At 39.7% G+C, this 22,480-nt stretch overlaps 1 protein-coding gene across 3 annotated transcripts in view; it reads right to left on the minus strand.

Moving 5' to 3' along the window:
• The window catches only part of ARMC4 (armadillo repeat containing 4), a 206,319-nt gene that overhangs the window by 60,289 nt on the left and 123,550 nt on the right, over window positions 1-22,480 (minus strand). For all 3 annotated transcript variants that reach the window (XM_033208997.1, XM_033208995.1, XM_033208996.1), the window contains one exon: window positions 1,444-1,632. In XM_033208997.1, the coding sequence (XP_033064888.1) occupies window positions 1,444-1,632 (189 nt within the window). The remainder of the gene's footprint in view (window positions 1-1,443; window positions 1,633-22,480) is intronic.

Consider the following 22,480-nt stretch of genomic DNA (forward strand, 5'->3'; position numbering starts at 1 on the left):
CTTGAAGGAACTAGTCTTTTTTAGATGGAGTCTCACTCTGTTGCCCAGGCTGAAGTGCTGTGGTGCAATCACAGCTCACTGCAACCCGCCTTCTGGGTTCAAGTGATTCTCATGCCTCAGCCTCCCAAGTAGCTGGGATTACAAGTGTCCACCACCACGTCCAGCTAATTTTTGTATTTTTAGTAGAGAAGGGGTTTCACCATGTTGGCCAGGCTGGTCTTGAACACCTGGCCTCAAGTGATCCGCTCGCCTTGGCCTCCAAAAGTGCTGAGATTACAGGCGTGAGCCACTGCACCCAGCTGAAGGAACTAGACTTTTGGTAGGGTCACCCATGGACCAACGTTCAATCTTGAGTTGTCTTCTTATGAACTGAATGTAGTCAGTGCACTCAAAGGTGACCAAGCATCTGACATCAGTCATTAGCTCAAGGCTAGATTTTCTTTAGAGTAAGTCTACTACACAACACAAAATTATAGATTAGCAAGTTGTTTTGTAATCCAAATATTTAAAGAATATTGGATATTCTTAAAGGGATTCTGCACTTAACTGGGATAAGTGGACTGACTCGATTTCTCCACCCTAGGAATACATCAGTATCAGTAATACACCTTGGTTCCCTTGGCTCCTAAGAGGGAGAAGAGAGTGCAGCAAATCTGAAGACACATTTTGGGTCTTCCATTTTTCTTTCCGTATTTTTTGATGCAGCCTATATCCTTCTTCGTATATGCAATAGCCTTGTATGGGCATACTATAACTGAATCGGATGGTTTTGTGTTTATTAAGAGTACTGTTCTCTTGATTCAGGCAACAACTTGGTGTCCTTAACTGAATCTGACAGATACTCTTAGGAACTCGAAGTCTTCTAGACCAACCATCCTTCCAGGGTTTGAATTTCTGCTCTATGACTTTTCTGCCAAGTATAGTGCAAGCTATGCTCAAATACCTCTGGTCATGGTGAAGTCATTGTCTCTCAAGGCCGCTTATTCTGTCTGGCCCAGCTCTGGATAAACAATGCAATCATTGCCAAAGTCTTCCAGCTCAAGAATGCCATGGACTGAAGCTTGTTAAGCTGGAGGAGGCACATTTGACTTCTAACGTTGGCATGAACAACCATCAAGAGTCATAACCACGATGGTGGTGGTGAAGATGACAGTTAACACTTACATAGTAGCGCTTGCGTTTGCCACTTTGCTTGCCAGTGGCAAATAAAAAACAGCTTCTATTTTACAAGGATCTTGCAATATTAACATTTTATAGTTTAAAATACACTTTCACATATGTTAGTCTCAGAGAAACTAAATGAGTTGACCAAATCTCAGACCTCATTAGCAATGGGTATTAAACTTGAATCCAGGTTTCTGGACTGAAAACTCATTGTTTTCATCACTACACCATGATATCTCAGGACAACATGCATGTAAAACAAAAAGATACGTTACTTACTGTATTGGCCAGCTTGGACAACAAAGGAACAACTCCATGATCTGTAATAACAGCTAAATTTTCTTGATCTTTTGCTATGTTGGTAATGGCAGCACATACACTTGCCAAAACTTCTTTGTTATCTGATTTCAGTAAATTGACAATAAGTTCCAAACCACCAACAAAGGAACGAACCATTTCCCCAGCATCCTAGACAAAAATAAAAATAAAGGTAGTATCAAAACTAAGCCTACATTTAAGTATTTTTTAAGGGGCAAAAAGTAACAATACAGCTGTGAGGCACATCTTTGGCATGAAAGACTACTTCAGCTTAATTTATTTCTATATTACATATTATTTCTACATGTATATGTATAAAGTATGTGTGTGTACATATGTATAAGTCTATATACATATACAGTACATACAAAAATTCAGTTTCAACAAATATTTATTGAATAACTATTACATGAGAGTCACTGTGTTAGCTACTGAGGATATCAAAGTTATTAAAGTACAGTTGATTCTTACTATTTGCGATAGCTTTGTTCTGTAAAGTAACTGCAAACACTGGATTAGCCAATACTAAACTGTTTCTCTTAGGAGAAATATAGGATTAGGTTCCTGCAAGCCTCTGGCTACAACATTTTCATCAGTTGATGGATGCATAACCTTGTTTTATGTGTATTTCTGTTTGAAGACACCTGATTTCATATATATTGTTCATTCATTCACATTGAACTCATGGCCAAGAGCATTACAGCTCATGCAGTGGAGCTTATTTAACACAGATATTTTCTCTTTCAGGCACACCACAGCCTTCTTGCGCTTACAAAGCATAGGCAGCACCTCAGCACCACATCTGGGGGCCATTGCGAACAGTGAAATAACCAACAAAAATAAAAATCCAAAAATTATGGCACTAAATGGACTGCAAAATGGACACTTGCTTACAGTATGAGAACTGAAACAAGAAGGCAGAGAATCGCCTTCTTCAACCTCAGCTGAGAACGTGTGCATTGGACAACTCACATATTTCACTTCTCTGCGCACGTCCAAGAATGACCGTATTGATTAGGGGGTTACAAGTAAATTTGAGCAAGTAGGCAAATTCCCAAGGAGAATCTGAATAATGTGGATCGACTCTATATATTCTTTTGCCACCATGTTGCTTACAACTGGTGGGGAGGACGGACATTAAGAAATTACAAGAATAACAAATAGCACTGGAGGGAGGAGGAGATGAAGAGATGACACATCCATACAATGATAGAACCTCAACTAATATAAAGGTTCAAGGGCTGACTCCCCAAGGCCTAAGGGACAAAGAGTTATCCAGCATGAAAGGGATTCTGATTGGACAAATCATCATGTTGCATAGATCTGAGAGTGAGAGAGAAGGTGATTTTTTTTTTTTCTAGTTCAGAATGACTGGAGTAAAAAATAGAAAAGGCAGCATGGGAGAAAGTGAGACTTAAGAGGTGAGATCTTGAACGGTCTCACCTTTAAGATCCTTCGGGAGGCATCTTGGTAAAGAGTTTGGAGTTCCTTTTTAAGGGCATTAGAAGGCCCCTGAAGAGGCTGAAGTGTGGGGGGAGGATTTTTATAAATTTTGTATCTTAGAAGATTTCTCAGAATTACAGGGTGCAGGGTTGGGTGGACGCAAAAAATGGTATAGGGAACATGGGGCTATTTCACTAGTCCATATGGGAAGTGGTGACGGTTTGGGTAGAGGGTGGTGGTCTCTGCCTGGAGAGAAGAGTGTGGATTTGGGAAGCTTGCTTGGAGAAGATAGAAATGAGTGATTCGAGATGATTCCCACGTCTCTGGCTCAACTTAGTAGGGCTAATGTTGGAAAAGTTGGTTTGGTTTTGCTTGGTTTGGTTTTCTTGGGGGTGGCATATGGTATTAGAAGACCTAATTTGAACGAAGTACCCATAGACGTTTAAGTGGAACTATCTAGGATGCAGATGAATGTATGGGTTTCTGGAGCCTAGGAAAAAAAAAAAAAGCAAAAAAACAGGCTGGAAGTGGACATTTGGAATTCATCAGAATAAAGACTGTAACTAAAGTCATGCAAATTAGAGAGTGGGGAGTGAGGTGAGAGTGGGGAGTGAGGCGTGAGTGGGGAGTGAGGTGAGTAGGGAGTGAGGTGTGAGTGGGGAGTGAAGTGAGTGGGGAGTGAAGTGAGTGGGGAGTGATGTGTGAGTGGGGAGTGAGGTGGGAGTGGGGAGTGAGGTGAGAGTGGGGAGTGAAGTGAGTGGGGAGTGAGGTGGGAGTGGGGAGTGAGGTGAGAGTGGGGAGTGAAGTGAGTGGGGAGTGAGGTGAGAGTGAGGAGTGAGGTGAGAGGGGAGTGAGGTGTGAATGGGGAGTGAGGTGTGAGTGGGAGGTGAGGTGAGAGTGGGGAGTGAGGTGAGAGTGGGGAGTGAGGTGGGAGTGAGGTGTGAGTGGGGAGTGAGGTGAGAGGGGAGTGAGGTGTGAGTGGGGAGTGAGGTGTGAGTGGGAGTGAGGTGTGAGTGGGGAGTGAGGTGTGAGTGGGAGTGAGGTGTGAGTGGGGAGTGGGTGAGGGGGAGTGAGGTGTGAGTGGAGAGTGAGGTGAGTAGGGAGTGAAGTGAGTGGGGAATGAGGTGAGAGTGGGGAGTGAGGTGAGTGGGGAGTGAGGTATGAGTGGAGAGTGAGGTGAGAGGGGAGTGAGTTGTGAGTGGGGAGTGAGGTGAGTGGGGAGTGAGGTGTGAGTGGGGAGTGAGGTGTGAATGGGGAGTGAGGTGAGAGTGGGGAGTGAGGTGAGTGGGGAGTGAGGTGAGAGTGGGGAGTGAGGTGAGTGCATAGTGAGGTGTGAGTGGAGAGTGAGGTGAGAGGGGAGTGAGTTGTGAGTGGAGAGTGAGGTGAGAGGGGAGTGAGGTGAGTGGAGAGTGAGGTGAGAGGGGAGTGAGGTGAGTGGAGAGTGAGGTGAGTGGGGAGTGAGGTGTGAGTGGGGAGTGAGGTGTGAATGGGGTGTGAGGTGAGTGGGGAGTGAGGTGAGAGTGGGGAGTGAGGTGAGTGGGGAGTGAGGTGAGAGTGGGGAGTGAGGTGAGTGCATAGTGAGGTGTGAGTGGAGAGTGAGGCGGTGAGAGGGAAGTGGTTGTGAGTGGAGAGTGAGGTGAGAGGGAGTGAGGAGTGATGTGAGTGGAGAGGAGGTGAGGGGGAGTGAGGTGAGTGGAGAGTGAGGTGAGTGGGGAGTGAGGTGTGAGTGGGGAGTGAGGTGTGACGGGGTGTGTGAGGTGAGTGGGGAGTGAGGTGAGAGTGGGGAGTGAGGTGAGTGGGGAGTGAGGTGAGAGTGGGGAGTGAGGTGAGTGCATAGTGAGGTGTGAGTGGAGAGTGAGGTGAGAGGGGAGTGAGTTGTGAGTGGAGAGTGAGGTGAGAGGGGAGTGAGGTGAGTGGAGAGTGAGGTGAGAGGGGAGTGAGGTTGAGTGGAGAGTGAGGTGAGTGGGGAGGTGAGGGGGAGTGGGGAGTGAGTTGTGAATGGGGTGTGAGTGTGAGTGGGGAGTGGAGTGAGGTGAGAGTGGGAGTAGTGAGGTGAGTGCATAGTGAGGTGTGAGTGGAGAGTGAGGTGAGAGGGGAGTGAGTTGTGAGTGGAGAGTGAGGTGAGAGGGGAGTGAGGTGAGTGGAGAGTGAGGTGAGAGGGGAGTGAGGTGAGTGGAGAGTGAGGTGAGTGGGGAGTGAGGTGTGAGTGGGGAGTGAGGTGTGAATGGGGTGTGAGGTGAGTGGGGAGTGAGGTGAGAGTGGGGAGTGAGGTGAGTGCATAGTGAGGTGTGAGTGGGGAGTGAGGCGAGTGGGGAGTGAGGTGAGAGTGGGCTCTTTCTGGTGTCCCAGGTGTGGGCCAAGGAAAAGGATGTGTCAGAAGATCCTGGAGTCAGGTCTCCTCCTTCCCTGAGGTCGTATGGGGGTGAGTGTAACGTCCACCAAGCATTTGGCTCTATCACTTTCTCAAATAATAATAATTCACATCTTTTGCCTCCCAGCAGTGTATCGGGCGTGGTACTAAGCACTTCACATAAGTTATTTCAGTTAAACCTCACAGGAATCATGCAAAGTGAGTATTATTTCCATTTTAGATTTTTTAAAGTGAGGCTCAAAGAGATTGAACCTTATAAACTAGATTATATCCCTCATGAAGGTAGGCACCATGTCTAAACTGAGTGATCACTAGAAACTGTAAATCTGATCATCTCATCTCCGTGCTCACCAAATTCTTCCACAGCTCCCCCTGCCCTTAGGATAAAATTCAAACTCCACAACATTGTTTGCAAACCCTTCAAGGTGCACCCCTGGTTTATCTCTCCAGCCTCAACTTCCCTGCCTTGACACCTCTTCTCCAACCTCCCCTACACACACCCTGAGCCAGTGGCTCCCTATATGAGCTAGTAATAACAACCCTGGCACTCATTCCCTGAGAATGTGATTCATTAAGTCTGGGTGGGGTCCATTAAAATATTTGTATTTTAAAAAGCTCTCCAGCCAGTATTGGGAATACTACTTTATGAATTAGTCCTTCAGGTTTCATGTCCTCAAATGTGCATGTCTCCACAAGTCTGCACAAACCTTTTCTGTCTATCTTTCTCTTAGCTTGGGAATTCCTACACATCTTCAGCTGCCAGCGAAGGTATGCTTTTCTTCAAGAAACCTTTCCTAAACCTGAAGTCTGGGTTAAGCGGCATCTTCCATCATACCTGGTTCTTCTGTATTACAGCATCTATTCATTCCTCATAGTTGTGGTTTCTTTGTTTGCCTTTGACCCTGAACTGTAAGTTCCAGGAGGGCGAGGACTCTTTCTGTCTCGTTCATTGTTGCATGCCTGGTACCTATGTCAGTTTCTAGCAGTTAGTAGATACTCAATTAACATTCATTGAATTTTAATGTTTGCAAACTCATAGCCTTAAAAGAAAGCTTTCACTGTGGGTACAACAAACCAAACTAAACGCCTCCTAAATGGTGAAGGCAGGACATGACTCAGGTTCCACCCAAGTGGGAGGGCAAAGCCACCTTCTCTCTGTAACATGTTGCCTTACCTGATTGCTGAGGGAAGTGACAGCAGCAATATTGGTGGCCCGGTTCTCAATACTAAATCTAAATACAATTTCTGATAGTTAGGACATACTTCTAAATTCTGTTGTATTCTTAAGCTTATTTGGAAAATAGTTAATTGCTGTTCTTTGTAAAATTCTACAATAAGGACTTTTATGTAGTACTAAAGAAATTATTATATTTTCAATTGTCTTCTATACTGTTACTTTATTACAATTCTATGCATTAGGATGCTCTCAAATCAAAATGCTATAAACATGAATGTATTAACCTTGAAATATCCAACGCTACTTAATCCTGATTACCCTTTGAAGCAGTTAGTGGTGGTAGTTGGAGCAGTAGTATTTGCATGTCACAGATGAAGAAAACTCAGAGGAATTAATATGTAAAGGGTAAAATGACAGAGTGGCAGAAGCAGGATTTGATTCCAGATCTGTCTGAACCCAGAGCCCCTTCACAATATTGAGATTTGTAAATCCTAACCACATACTTGGCTCAAATGAGGCCATGCACATGTAAATTCAAAAGCAGAAACAGCAGCTCTTGGAATTTCAGGGGACTTCAAAAGCATAGCCCCAAAGCTCAACTTTTCCAAGGATCATCTTGGTCCAACTGTGTTGCTATAAAGGAATACTTCATACATTACTGGGTAATTTATAAAGATGATGAGTTTATTTGGCTTATGGTTCTGCAGGCTTTACAAGAAACATGGTATTAGCATCTGCTTCTGGTGAGGGCCTCAGGAAGCTTCCATTCATGGTAGGAGGTGAAAGGGAGCAGGCATCACATGGTAAAAGGAAGGAGGCAAGAGATGGGAGGGAGGTGCCAGACTTTTAAAAAGACTTTTAACAATCAGTTCTGGTGGAAACTAATAGAACAAGAACTCACTCACTAGGAAGCTGGCACCAAGGCATTCATAAGGGATCAACCCCCATGACCAAAACTCCTCCCATTAGGCTCCACTCCAACAATGGGGATCAAATTTCAACATGAGATTTGGAGGGGAAATTATCCCAACTATCTCAGTGATGTTGTATGCGTCAATAGTCTCATACATTTGTCAATAACAAAATCACAGAACTTCTTTTTTTTCTCAAGAAAAATGGGAGGAATTCTGGACAGATGATAGTGGCAAAGGGTTTGAATCTTACTCTCCCTATGAAAACAGTGCAGATAGTAGAGCAAAACAAAAACCACAACGGACAATATACACTATAGTAGGTGAACGAGGTATCCCCACTGACCCCAAAGCACAAGCAGACTTGGCGGGACAAACTAGCAACCACAGTGGGAAGGCAGAGGCATTTGTGAAGGTCTTGAGAGCCAAGAAACCCCAAAGGGCCATGAAATTCTCACTGAAGTTCCAGAACAGCAGCAGAAGCAGCTGGGAATGGACTTTTCAGGCTGTGATGAACGGATAAAACTACACCGCCACAAAGTCTGATGGTGCTGGGGCATTCTGTTAGGCCTGAGTTCCATGAATTCGTAAAACTAGAAACTGAAGCCTTTTCTGGGACAAAGGCCTGCACGGAAGAGAAACTACAGGGAATTGCATCATCCAAATTGAGCAAGGCAGGGACACTGGGATGAAGGACTAAGAAAGTTCAGATAAAAAGAGACGGAGGAAGCAGAGGGGCCAGAATGCACCCTGCATCACTGTGAAGATGACGATAGAATCCTGGGAATCAAGAAAGTAGCAGTGCCATCCTGGTCCACATCTCCCTTCTAAAAGACCAGGGAAACGCATTTCACTTACAAATGAGCAAGGGCCAGGTGCGGCGGCTCATGCCTGTAATCTCAGCACTTTGGGAGGCTGAGGCAAGCAGATCACTTGAGGTCAGCAGGTTGAGACCAGCCTGGCCAACACAGTGAAATTCCGTCTCTACTATAATACAAAAATTAGCTGGGCATGGTGGCGTGCACCTGTAATCCCCACTGTGGAGTCTGAGGCATGAGAATCTCTTGAACTCGGGAGGCGGAGGTTGCAGTGAGCTGAGATTATGCCACTGCACTCCAGCTTGGGCGACTGAGCAAGACTCTGCCTCAAAAAAGAAAAAAAAAAAAAAAAAAAAAGGAACATAAAAAAGACTCCAGTCAATTTCCATATAGAGTTATTATAAGAAATAAAAAACACGAACAGACACTTATCAAAAGAAGACATGTATGCAGCCAACACACATGAAAAAATGCTCAGCATCACTGATTGTTAGAGAAATGCAAATCAAAATCAATGAGGTACCATCTCATGCCAGTCAGAATGATGATCATTAAAAAGTCAAGAAACAACATGTTCTTGAGTCTGTGGAGAAATAAGAACGCTTGTACACTGTTGGTGGGAGTGTAAATTAGTTCAACCATTGTGGAAGACAGTGTGGTGGTTTCTCAAGGATCTAGAACCAGAAATACCATTTGACCTAGAGATCCCATTACTGAGTATATACCCAAAGTAATATAAATCATTCTATTATAAAGATACATGCACACATATGTTTATCACAGCACTATTCACAAGAGCAAAGACATGGAATCAACACAAATGCCCATCAGTGATACACTTGATAAAGAAAATATGGTACATATATATACCATGGAATATTATGCAGCCATAAAAAGGAATGAGATCATGTCCTTTGCAGGGACATGGATGAAGCTGGAAGCCATCATCCTCAGCAAACTAACACAGGAATAGAAAACCAAACACCACATGTACTCACTAATAAGTGGGAGTTGAACAGTGAGAACACATGGACACAGGGAGGGGAACAACACACACGGGGGCCTGTTGGAGCATGGAGGGCGGGAGAGTATCAGGATAAATAACTAAGGCATGCAGGGCTTAATACCTAGGTGATGGGTTAATAGGTGCAGCAAACCACCATGGCACTCATTTACCTATGTAACAAACCTGCACATTCTGCACATGTATATTGGAACTTAGAATAAAAGAAAAGAAAAGAAAAATAATAAAATAAAATTTCCCTGTAAACATAAAAAAAAATAAGGAGCAAAATCATGCTCTTATGTAATGAAAGCACATTAGAAAGACATGCCTACAAAACAGATGAAAACTGTGAGATAAAATTTCAATAGGAGCTAAAGGAAAATAATAAAAGCAATGAGGGAAAAACCTAAATTAGAATTGCTGAAGTTGTAATTAGGTGATTAATTTGAAAAGCAACTTTTTAAAAGACAGATGAAAGACATCCATAAAGAATTAAATATAAAATAAAAATGTATTTTTGAAATGAAGAGTGAACTAGAAGGAGCACAAGAACAAATAAATATAATGGATAATCTTTTTCAACAGAAGATGTGAAAACTGAAAGATAATGTAAAAATAGTTAACAAAAAATTCAAGGCAACAAATAGGCAGAGAAGATCTAACACATGTATGTAAGAGTCCCCAAGAAAGAAAACAAACCTCTACAATAGGGCATATTTTAAAATCTAGAATAAAAAAATCTTTGTCCTGAAATAAATAAAACCTGAGAGTATATTGAAAAAGTTATATATTTGGAAAAATTGGCCCAGAATGGGGTAATATAAAGATATATTCTGGTATAACTTCTGGACTTTAAAAAAAAATTCTATAATCAGCCAAGCAAAAAGACCAAGTCACTTTTTTTTTTTTTTTTTGAGATGGGGTTTTGCTCTTTTGCCCAGGCCAGAGTGAACTGGCACGATCTCAGCTCACTGCAACCTCCGCCCCCCAGGTTCAAGTGATTCTCCTGCCTCAGCCTCCCGAGTAGCTGGGATTACAGGCGCATGACACCACGCCCAGCTAATTTTTGTATTTTTAGTAGAGATGGGGTTTCACCATATTGGCCAGGCTGGTCCCGAACTCTTGACCTCAGGTGATCCACCCACCTCGGCCTCCCAAAGTCCTAGGATTACAGGCATGAGCCACCATGCCTGGCCAACCAAGTCACTTCTAAGGGAAAGAATAAGACATTATCATTAGACTTTCCAATAGTAATGTTTGATGATGAGGGGAAGGGAGTGACACCTCTAAGCTACTCCAGGAGAGAAAATGCAAATCAATGTTCTCATATTGAGTCAAAATGACCTTCAAAGTAAAAAAAATATATACATATATAGTTGAAAATATACAACTTTTATAAACATGGAAGGTTTCCAGGAATGATGTTAACACAGGCCCTTGACTTGAGAATGAATATCAGATCTCCAAAAAGTCTAGAAGGCCATTAACGAAAGGGCTGTCAATGTCTTAAAATCCTCTATTGGCTTCATTTTTCTTCAGAATAATCATTAGCATGACATTCAGGCATTTTCCTGATTTGACCCAACCTCACTCTCTTCTCTCCCAGTCTTCTCTTTGGCATAATCTACACTCCAGCCTCCTGGCCTCCTGGGATACTGTCTCCTAAAGTCGCCGGTTCCTGTACACCTTTGAATCTCTTATTTTCTTTACTGGGATTCCCTTTCAAACTCCCACAAACTCCTACTTAGCCCTGCAAACTCTAACTCAACTTCTAATAGCAGCCAATTATTTGCTCAGGGCCCAATTACAGGCAATGAGGTCTGAGATGATGTCTCCGAAGAATCCTCTGGGAGTTCTCCTACTTACGGGCAGGAATCATCACTGGTCACAGCAAGAATGGCCAAATCGAAAGGAAAATAGCCGGGGTCTGCTACACTTCGGTTTGTCCAAGCGCACTTTCCAGTATGCTTACCATGTTACAACTCATCTCCTCTATACGCATGTTCCCTGGTGACCTTTTTGAGCTGCAGAATTGACTAATCCTAAAATCTGATGTGGTCATTCACAGCTAAGGGCATCTGTAGTCTTTTGTTCTTCATATTGTAATAATTTTCTTACAGATACTCCCCCTGTTAATTATTGGGATCTTCCAGGACAAAGAGACCCAGTCTTCTTGATCTTTGATTCTCCCTTGGGATATAGACTTATGTCTATCACTCAGTGAACATTCAATAAATATTTGTTGAATGGTGAAAAATAAAAAAGGGGATTTTAACTTTAAAATACTTAGCCATAGTTACAAACACTTAAAAGGAACAGAGTATTAGCTATGTCTGATGGAATATAAATTGATGAAATCAGTTCAACAAGCCAAATTCCAAATCAGTTTTGCTCCTCTGAAGTTGACCTCACAGCGTCTAATGACTTCCGATTCTCCGGTTGCTTCATCAGTAGGGACAATCAACCATAGCACTGGGGCCGTACTGGGAAAAATGACAAAAGTGATCACATATGCCTCCGATCCAAGAACTTCCTAAGGTACATGGTATGAGATAACAGGAGCCAAAGTCCCAATGAGATCATGGGCACAGCTCAACAGGGTCCCATAAGGTTCCTAATGGTTCCTAATCTGTGGGACAGGGAAACATTAGGCTCAAAACCCTGCAGGTCCCTCCAAAGTGTATTTGTTTTGAAGGTGAGATTTCTTTCTTTTCTTTTTTCCTTTTTAGATTTAAAGATTTTAAACATATGACGTCTTCCCTCACATAGTTTCTATGGAAAGGGAGGCAGTATATCAAAGATGGAAAAAGTAATTATTCTGCCAAAACTGTCTTTCACTAATGCTGAACAACTGGGCAAATTCACCACATTTTCCACCTTCTCACATGTCTTAAAAACCTAGTCTTTGCCAGTTTCACCACTGGTACAATGTTGGTTATGCACAATTCAAATGTTCATCTGTAATGGCAAAATCCTTAATAGTAACAATGATAGTAAAAATAACAAAAGGTTAAATTTTGCAATTTATAAAGGACTTCTCCACATGTATTATCTCATATGATCTTCACAACGTTGTCTTAAGGAGGCATGAAATTTTTGTTCTATAGACACAAAGACTTGAGGTTCATGAATAGTTAGTGACAAAACAAAAAGCTGACCTTAGATTTTCTGAAATCTTGTTTAACATTTTTTCAATATACACTGTGCACTTAAGACTTGGAAGCACCCACAATTATTTATTAGATTAAATCTAGTTCACAGAGATTCAAAAGAACCTTCACTACTTATGAGATTAATAATTTTAAAAAAGGTGAAGTTATTTTTACCAAGATCATTCCCTAAGACAAACAAAAACAGTCACTGAGAAACAGAATATGAAATGCCTTCATAATGGTACTAAAGTAAAGGTTGGATGGTTAAATAAGTAGGAAAAGGTGTCAAGTTCAAAGCAAACAAAATCAAATAGAATACACAAATATGATGAAAAATACAAAACAGCAAATACATTTGGTTAAAATTCAACTAATGGGAAAAATATTGAGACATTATTTACAGATTAATGAATAAAACAGAAAACTGGGTGTTTTGGCATAGAGCAATTAAATTAATGGGTATGAAATTCCTTCTCTTGCCTCCAGCGAAAAGCACTGGCAGTTTTCTGATGAGGTGAGATATACATAATGCAACTTTAAAGCACCTACAAGGCAAGCGTAACATGACTCAAGACAAAAATTTTTAACCAGAAGAGCTATAAAAACACCGCTCTGGGCCATATAGAGACCACAGGATGCATAATATAGTATTTGAAAAAGAGTTTAAAATATAGCACATCACATACAAAAAATTTTTAAATCCTACACTTACATTAGAATAGCATGTCAGAGAAGTGAAAACTGAACAGGCAAATCTTGCCCTCAAAAGTATATTTAATAAATTAAATCCTTTAAAAATTCTCAATACAGCCTATATATCCTCAAGCACAGAGAGTTTGTTTGTGTTCCTCTATCACAATAAGATCCTTGTTCTGTTCCCAGTAAACAAGTTCTACAACTTAAAAAAAAAATTATTGCTGATTTAGACTTACCTTAACCTACCAAATGTAGTACTTCAAAAATCAAAATTAGAATATCAATTATTACCCTTGTCCTTGTGAACCGAAGGAAAGGAAAATTAGCTTGGGAGAAAGAAATGATGCCGTCGTTATAGTCTAGATTTCCATAGCAAAAAACGCATTACCTGTTGATGGTAGCTTTATCCAATTGAACCACAAGAAAAGCAAAAAATAAATGGAATGGTTCTGATTTGTTTCTGCTTCCCTAGCCTGATTTGAGATAACTTTCTTAAATATCACAGATGAGTGTGATTTTTCCATTTTACCATGCCCTGTGTTGATTCTGCTTTAGATGTACTATTCCATTAATGAGGAGGTCTAAATTGTGAGGTACCATTGTGTAACCAGAGTTAATTACATGACATTCTTAACCAATGATGTATTTGGAAGACCTTTATAACAAGTATAAGGTGCTAAACAAATGCAAGTCATATATTATCATAAAATAGCTATTATTTATAAATCTATGTGTGTATATCTATGCATACATCTTTTATATAGGAATATATGTATATATTAAAGAATTTAAAATGTATATATATTTAAATGTCTTTCCTGCTTATATTCAGTAACGCACAGATTAAGAAGAGTAAAGTAATTTCCTGTTCAGATTCAGACAGATGCTTCTAAACAATGAGTTGCACGGATTAGGCAAAGAACAACACTTGAAACCATAATTACAAGAAAAAAATCTAACCATATGACATATTATACTCCAAAAACAAAGAGTCTTCAATTTACGAAGAGATTGTTTTCCAAAAGTTTACTTGTTGGATCTGTTACATAACATTTTTCTGTAGATATGTGGTTAGCTTCCCAACTTGGTAGATAAGAGTCTACTAACTCATAATGAATGTAAACTATAACATTATATTAACTGTAACTAATCTTCATCTTTACGAATGCTCTCCTAATATTCCAAGCCAGCTCTCTGGTCTCCCTCATCCTTTCTGCTGTGTACCTTTAGCCAATTTTCACATTAAATAGTTTGCATAGGCCTACCCTCTCATTTATCAAAGTTCCTCTGAAAATAAATGCAGAGTTTAATGCAGAATTCCAGATGTGGTCCAACTAGAGCAGAGTGTAGTGGAATTCTTATCTTCTGTGATCAAGACATGGTACTTCTGCTGGTGTGGCAAACTCCATAAGCTATTTCAGCCTCATGTTACTCTATTTGTTCACATTAAGCTTCAAAGTCAGCTGAAATCCCTGTATCTTTAACAAGTGAATTACTATACAGCCAGGACTCCTCTGTCCTGCCCCTATGGGATTTCTAGCTACTCTTTATTGCATTAATTAAGTTGAACAATTTTCATATAAAAGAGAATCTTTTAGATGTAAATTTCACCTTGTGAAACTTTTCTAAATCTATGTAATACTTAGAGAAACCAGTTGAGCTATCTGGATGTCTTGAAGTAAATAATTTATCTGAGCATTCTTATGTCTAAGACAATTCCTTTGGGAGGCAGAAAATATAGTTTTCAAGACAGTGGGTCTCAAATTTTACTCTATATTGGAATTACCTGGAGAGTTTTAAAACTTCCTAAGTTCAAATGCTATGGTTAGAATATTTATGTCTACTCCAAAATCAATGTGTTGAAACTTAATTGCCAATGTAACAATATTAAGAGGCGAGACCTTTAGGAGATGATTAAGTCATGAGGATGGAGCTGTAGTGAGTAGAATTAATGTCTTTATAAAAGAGGCTACACATAGCAAGAGGCCCTATTGCCCTTCCCGCTTCTGCCACGTGAGGACACAGTAACCAATCTTGGAAGCAGAGAGCAGCCCTCACCAGACACCAATGCCAGTGCCTTGATCTTGGACTTCTCAGCCTCCAGAATTGTAAGATATAAATTTCTGTTCTTTGTAAATTATCCAGTCTGTGGTATTTTGTTATAGGAGCACAAATGGATCAAGTCACCCAAGTTGCACCAATCTCAATTTATTCAGAATATATCCATTGGTGGGTGGGGATGGGAGCCAGCATCATGAAGATTTCTACGTGAACCCAGTGCTTGGAAACTACTGGCTTAAGAGTAAGTCCCATAGTGAAAAAATTTGGGAGCACATTCCAGCATCATCATTATTAGCAATGTGGCTTTCAGCAAACAATTTCTCTAAGCTTCAATTTCCTCATCTGTAAAATGGAGCTAACACACTTTTACTCTTCAGGATTGTTAAAAAGATACATGTTAAACATATAGCAAGATGCCTGGCATATGATAATAGTGTTTTTTATTATTATTTTTAGATAGTTTACATAACTAAAAAAATCAATTTAATGAATAGCCACTTGAAATGTATTTCATTCCACATGTCATTAACCCTTATGAATGTGTTCAAAATATATAACTTGGATAACAACACACATTATACTGTATATTAAATGCCACTTTAAAACCCAAAGAAGGGCCAGGAGTGGTGGCTTATACCTATAATCCCAATACATTGGGAGGCCAAGGCGGGAGAATTGAGACCAGCCTGGGCAACATAACAAGACTTCTGCTTTTACAAAAAAATTTAAAAATTAACTGGACATAGTGGCATGCACCTGTAGTCCCATTTACTTGGGAGGCTGAGGTGGGAGGATCACTTGAGCCCAGGAGTTTGAGACTACAGTGAGCTATAATCACATCATTGCACTCCAACCTGGGCAACAGAGCAAAATCCTGTATCAAAAAAACACTGAAAAGAATGAGTTGGCAAAAATACACCCTTGACTATTATTAGATAATAAGTTTATGTTTATATACCTAAAACCACTTTTATTCATTAATTCATTTATTCATTCAGTAAATTAGGAGTCTCAGAAATACAAGGTACTATATGTTGTACATTGTGAGATTCAAAAATAAATAAAACCTAGATCAGTGGTTCTCAGCACTGCTTTCACATTATAATCACTTGGGGTGATTTCTTAGAAATATGAATGCTCAAACTGGGCATGGTGGCTCACACCTGTAATCCCAGCATTTTGGGAGGTTGAAGCGGGCAGATTGCTTGAGCCCAGAAGTTCGAGACAAGACTGGGCAACATGGTGAAATCCTTCTCTCCTGAAAGTACAAAAAAAATTAACTGGGCATCGTGGCATGTGCCTACAGTCCCAGCTACTCAGGAGGCTGAGGTGGGAGGATCATTTGAGCCCAGGAGACAGAGGTTGTATTGAGCCACAATTGCCCCATAGCACCCCAGCCTAGGTGACAGAGTCAGACCTTGTCTCAGAAAAAATAAAAAGGTTAAAAAAAGAAAGAAAGAAAGAAAGAGAAAGAAATAAAGAAATAAAGAAAGAAAGAAAGAAAGAAAGGAAGGAAGGAAGGAAGGAAGGAAGGAAGAAAGGAAGGAAGGAAGGAAAGAACATATTTCATTCTCAATGATACAGCTTTACTGAACAGGGAGAAGACTCTGGAATAAGAATTTCTTTTAAGCTCTGAAGTTTATTTTAATGTGTAGCCAGGGCAGAGGATTACCTATCTGGATAATTTCCAAAATGTGGTGCTGTTACGTCCAAAATTATAGCATACTGTCAACAACTGCATATATTTAGTTTAAGAATAAACAGAGAAGAAGCATGTCTGAAATGGTGGAATAATGACTTCCAAAAATCTTATCCTCCATAACAAAAAGAACACTGGCAAAAAGTGGTAAAAATCAACATTTTCCAGAACTCTCAAATTTAATAAAAGGTTTGCAACAAACAGCATCTATTCAAGAAAAACGCCTGAATCTCAGTTAGAAAAGTGAGCTTTGTAGTATTTTAACTTTCTCTATTCCAATCTCCCTCTCTCCAGCTCTATAGTAGCCTTGAAGATCAGCAACCTTGCAACCATGGAATCTGGGGAAATCTGCAGCCTAGAAACCACAGGAGGGACAGAATGGGTTTGGAGCCCCCCAAAAGCTCCATTCTAAAAACTGCCTGTATGGCAATTCCTAGGAAAAGCACCATTCACAAGCCTTGTCTTTACTTGACCTAAGACTTCACACAGTGAGTAAAGTCTTATCCCTAAAGTGTTTGTTATACAAAATCAGTGGCAATTATTTAACAAACAAAAAGTTGCTGAGATGAGCATACCAGTTATGGTAAATAAGACGCTGGTCAAAAAAATTAAAAGAAAAATCTTAGAAGTGCGAAGTCTGTACAGAGCTTTGAAAAACAACATATTCCTGGGAATCTAAAATGCTACAGACATGTGTCGGGTTGTGTGCATGCTCAGAAAAGATCTCAGAAGGCCTCAGTTTCTCGCCTCTGGCTGACCTTGAGGTTCTATACAAGCAGAAGTGAAGTCTGAGAGTTGTAAACTGTAGTAATATTAAATGTGTGCCACAACATGCACACAGAACCCTCATCACAGGGTAGGAGACTTAATGGTGCAAGGCATTTAAGGAAATATCTGTCAACTCATTTGTTGACCAATAAGCTGAGTAGAAACTTCTGGAGTCATGCATGACAAAAAATGCATACTTTACAGAATTAGCCTAAGGTAGTTAATAACAAAATAAACAATAGCAAAAGCAACAAGAAAGAGCAACAAATACAGACCACGGGAAGGGGAGAGTCTGACTTCTAGGATTTTCATACTTAATTATTTAAAATATTGTTTTTAACAAAAATATGATACATACAACAAAGGAGAAAAGTATGCCTCAAAGTATGCACCAGGGGAAAAAGTATTCAAGAGATTCTGACCCTAAGGAAGCCTGTATAATGTTGGCCTCATTAGAAAAACTTGAAAATCAGTTATTATAAATATATTTGCAAAACTAAAGGAAACTATGCCCCAAAAAGTTTGAGAACAACTTTTCAGGAAGTAGTGTGCATCAATAAATAGAATTAAATTGTATTAAAAATTAAATAGAAATTCTGGAGTTGAATTTCCTCAGTTTAGTTGAAAGTACAATAACTGAAATGAAAAATTCATTAGATGGGCTCAACAGCAGATTTCAGCAAGCAGAAGAGACACTCAGTGAGCATGATAGATGGGTCAATTCAGATTATCCAATGTGAAGAGGCAGAAGAAATGAATGAAGAAACATGAGCATAGCTTCAGAGACCTGGGGGACATCAGCAAGTATGACAACATACACATATGAGCATTCTAGAAAAAAGGAGAAAGAGAAAGAGGCAGAAAGGATATTTGACAAAATAATGGCCAAAAATTCTCCAAATCTGATGAGAAACTTTAACTACATAATCAAGTATCTTAATGAATTTTATGTAGAATATACTTAAAGAGATCCCCAGTTAGGCACATCACAGTCAAACTATTGAAAGACAAAGAATCTTGAAAGTTGCAAGAGAAAATGACTCAAACAAGGGAACCTCATTAAGATCGACAGCTGACTTCTCATCAGAAAGTGTGGAGATGTTACCAAGATGGTGAACTTGGAAGCTCCAGACCCTTGTTCTCCTATGAAAACATTAAATAAACAACTATAGACAGACTCAACTTTATAAAGGCTTTGAAAATCAGCTCAGATATCTAAAGAAAATGCCAAACCACAAAAAATCCACATTTGACCTATAAAATTTCCTGGCACTTTTATTTGCACTTTCTCCACCCCTTCTCTGGCACAGTATGGGGCAGTCAGGAGGCATTACTTTAAGTCTTATTTCCTTCCTTCAGCCAGAAGGACCAAAGTGGACATTGTTTGCCATGTTTTGGCCTATCTGTGGGCTACTTGAGGGACTGGCTTCTGTTTTATCTGACTCAGAACTCAGACAGAACACCATGGCAGAGTCTAGATTTCAGCTAGCAGAAGCTGTGAAAGGCAAAGGCAGACACTGAGGCCTATGAAAACTTCAGGGAGACTGCAGACTCACAGACACCTGGGAGCAAGAGATTACAGGCACAGAAGTACAATAGAATGCCTAAGATCCCAAGAAGAAGCTGGGGTGAGCTTCTTTGGAAAATTAAGGCGTTTAAGAACAGCCATGTATATGGGGGAAAAAATTAAAAGCATACATACCAGCTCAGATAGGATGAATGCTCATAAAAGACCCAAGAAAGACCTTCTGCTTTTACTCTGGGATGATCCCAGGCTTAGGAACTTGTTAATTAGTGAAGGTCTTCTGAGCTGATCTGCAAAAACTGGGAGAAGTGGCTGTTTCTTTAAATGCCCAGTTTTCAACAAAAGATCTGAAGACATATGAAGAAACAGGAAAGCATGGCTTATGTAAAGGAACAAGTCTCCCAAAACTGAAAAAAGAAAATACATCATAATAGACAAAGACGTTAAAACAACTGTCTTAAGTATATTGAAGGAGCTAAAGGAAAACACAAAGAATTAAAATAAATAAGGAAAACTATCTATAAACAAAATGAGAATATAAACAAGGAGACAGAAAAAATAGGCTTGGCATGGTGGCTCACGCCTGTAATCCCAGCATTTTGGGAGGCTGAGGTGGGTGGATCATGAGGTCAAAAGATAGAAACCATCCTGGCCAACATGCTGAAACCCTGTCTTTACTAAAAATACAAAAGTTAGCCAAGCATGGCGGCATGTGCCTGTAATCCCAGCTATGTGGGAGGCTGAGGCAGGAGAATGGCTTGATCCTGGGAAGTACAGATTGCAGTGAGCCAAGATCTCACCACTGCACTTCAGGCTGGGTGACAGAGTGAGACTCCATCTCATAAAACAAAAACAAAAACAAAAAAAACCATATATATATATCCAAACAAATTCTGGAACTGAAAAATACAATAACTGAATTGAAAAATTCACTATAGGATATAGCAGCAGCAGAAGAAATCAGTGAACACGAACATAGGTCATTTGAAATCATCAAGTCTGAAAAGCAAAAACCAAAATAACAAACAAAAAGAATGTGAGAAATGGACAGGAAAATTATTTAAAGTAATAATGACCAAAAATGTCCCAAATTTATGGAAAGAGATAGATATACAAATCCAATAATTCAAACAATTCCTAGCAGGACAAACAAAAAGAATCACACTGAGACAGCACGTCTGCAAGTTGTTGAAAGACAAAGAGGTTCTTGAAAGTGGCAAAAGAAAAGCAACATGTCATGTACAAGGGATCTCAACAATATAAATATCAGTAGATTTCTCCAGAGAAGCTTTGCAGGCCAAAAGACAGTGAAATTATATATTTAAAGTGATAATAAAACTATAAACTGAACATTTGATATTGATTGAAACTGTCTTTCAAGAATGAAGAAAAAAATTAGACTAACCTAGAAAAACAGACGTTGAGAGATTTATTACTAGACTTGTCATACAAGAGATGCAAAAGAGAGTCCTACAAGTTGAAATAAAAGGATTGTACACAGTAACTTGAAGCCATACAAAAATACAAAGTTCTTTAGTAAAAATAAATAGATGAACAAATATAAATAACAGTATTACAGTAATTTTGTAACTCCATTTTTTATTTTCTACAGGATTTAAAAGATAAATGCATAAAAATTATGCAAGTCAATGAGTATGCAATATATAAAGATTTTTAAGTGAGATTGTTGTAACTTTAGAATGGTATATGTAATCTCCATGGTAGTAACCACAAAGAAAATAACCATAAAATATACACAAAAGGAAATGAGAAGGAAATCAAAATGTGCCAGTATAAAAAAATCAACTAAGCACAAAGAAAAGCAGTAATGAAGAAAATGAGGAATAAAAGGCTATAAAACATACAGAGAACAAAGCACAAAATAGCAAAAATAAGTGCTTTCCTATACTTTAAATGTAAATAGAATAAAGTCCCTAATCAAAATAGATTGGCAAAATAGATTTAAAAAAAACAATTCTACAATATATTGTTTACAAGAGAATCATTTGAGATTTAAGGATACACATAGGTTGAAAGTGAAATGTTGAAATACGATACTCCAAGCAAATAGTAATCAAAAGAGAGCAAGATTGTCCATACCGATAACAGACAATATAGCCTTAAATCAAAAACTGTTGCAAGACACAAAGAAGGATATTATATAAAGGTTAATTCAAGAAGATGTAATAATTACAAACATATATGCACCAAACATCAAAGTTCTGAAATAAATGAAGCAAACATTGACAGAGTTGAAGGGAAAAATAGGCAACTTCAATATCCCATTTCCCAACATGCATAGAACAACTAGAGAGGGGGGGGGGGGGGCACCCAAGATGGCTGAATACAAACAGCTCCAGCCTCCAGCTCCCAGCATGAATGACACAGAAGACGGGTGATTTCTGCATTTTCAACTGAGGTGCAGACCGACACCTCACACCTCACACGGCTGGGTATACCTGAGACGAAGCTTCCAGAGCAAGAATCAGACAGCAACACTCGCTGTTCAGCAATATTCTATCTTCTGCAGCCTCTGCTGCTGATACCCAGGCAAACAGGGTCTGAAGTGGACCTCAAGCAAACTTCAACAGACCTGCAACTGAGGGTCCTGACTGTTAGAAGGAAAACTAACAAACAGAAAGACACCCACATCAAAACCCCATCAGTACGTCACCATTATCAAAGACCAAAGGCAGATAAAACCACAAAGATGGGAGAAAAGCAGTGCAGAAAAGCTGGAAATTCAAAAAATCAGAGTGCATCTCCCCCTTCAAAGGAACGCAGCTCATCACCAGCAATGGAACAAAGTTGGACAGAGAATGACTTTGACAAGTTGAGAGAAGAAGGCTTCAGTCGATCAAACTTCTCAGAGCTAAAGGAGGAACTATATACCCAGCACAAAGAAACTAAAAACCTTGAAAAAAGAATGGATGAATGGATAACTAGAATAATCAATGCAGAGAAGACCTTAAAAGAACTGATAGAGATGAAAACCATGACACAAGAACTACATGACAAATGCACAAGCTTCAGTAACTGACTCGATCAACTGGAAGAAAGAGTATCAGTGATTGAAGATCAACTGAATGAAATGAAGCGAGAAGAGAAGTGTAGAGAAAAAAGAGTAAAAAGAAATGAACAAAGCCTCCAAGAAATATGGGATTATGTGAAAAGACCAAATCTACAACTGATTGGTGTGCTGAAAGTGATGGGGAAAATGGGACCAAGTTGGAAATCACTCTGCAGGATATCATCCAGGAGAACTTCCCCAACCTAGTAAGGCAGGCCAACATTCAAATTCAGGAAATACAGAGAATGCCACAAAGATATTCCTCAAGAAGAGCAACTCCAAGACACATAATTGTCAGATT

This window comes from Trachypithecus francoisi, unplaced genomic scaffold (genome assembly GCF_009764315.1).
Source record: "Trachypithecus francoisi isolate TF-2019V2 unplaced genomic scaffold, Tfra_2.0 Lachesis_group9, whole genome shotgun sequence".
In the NCBI taxonomy this organism is placed as follows: Eukaryota; Metazoa; Chordata; class Mammalia; order Primates; family Cercopithecidae; genus Trachypithecus; species Trachypithecus francoisi.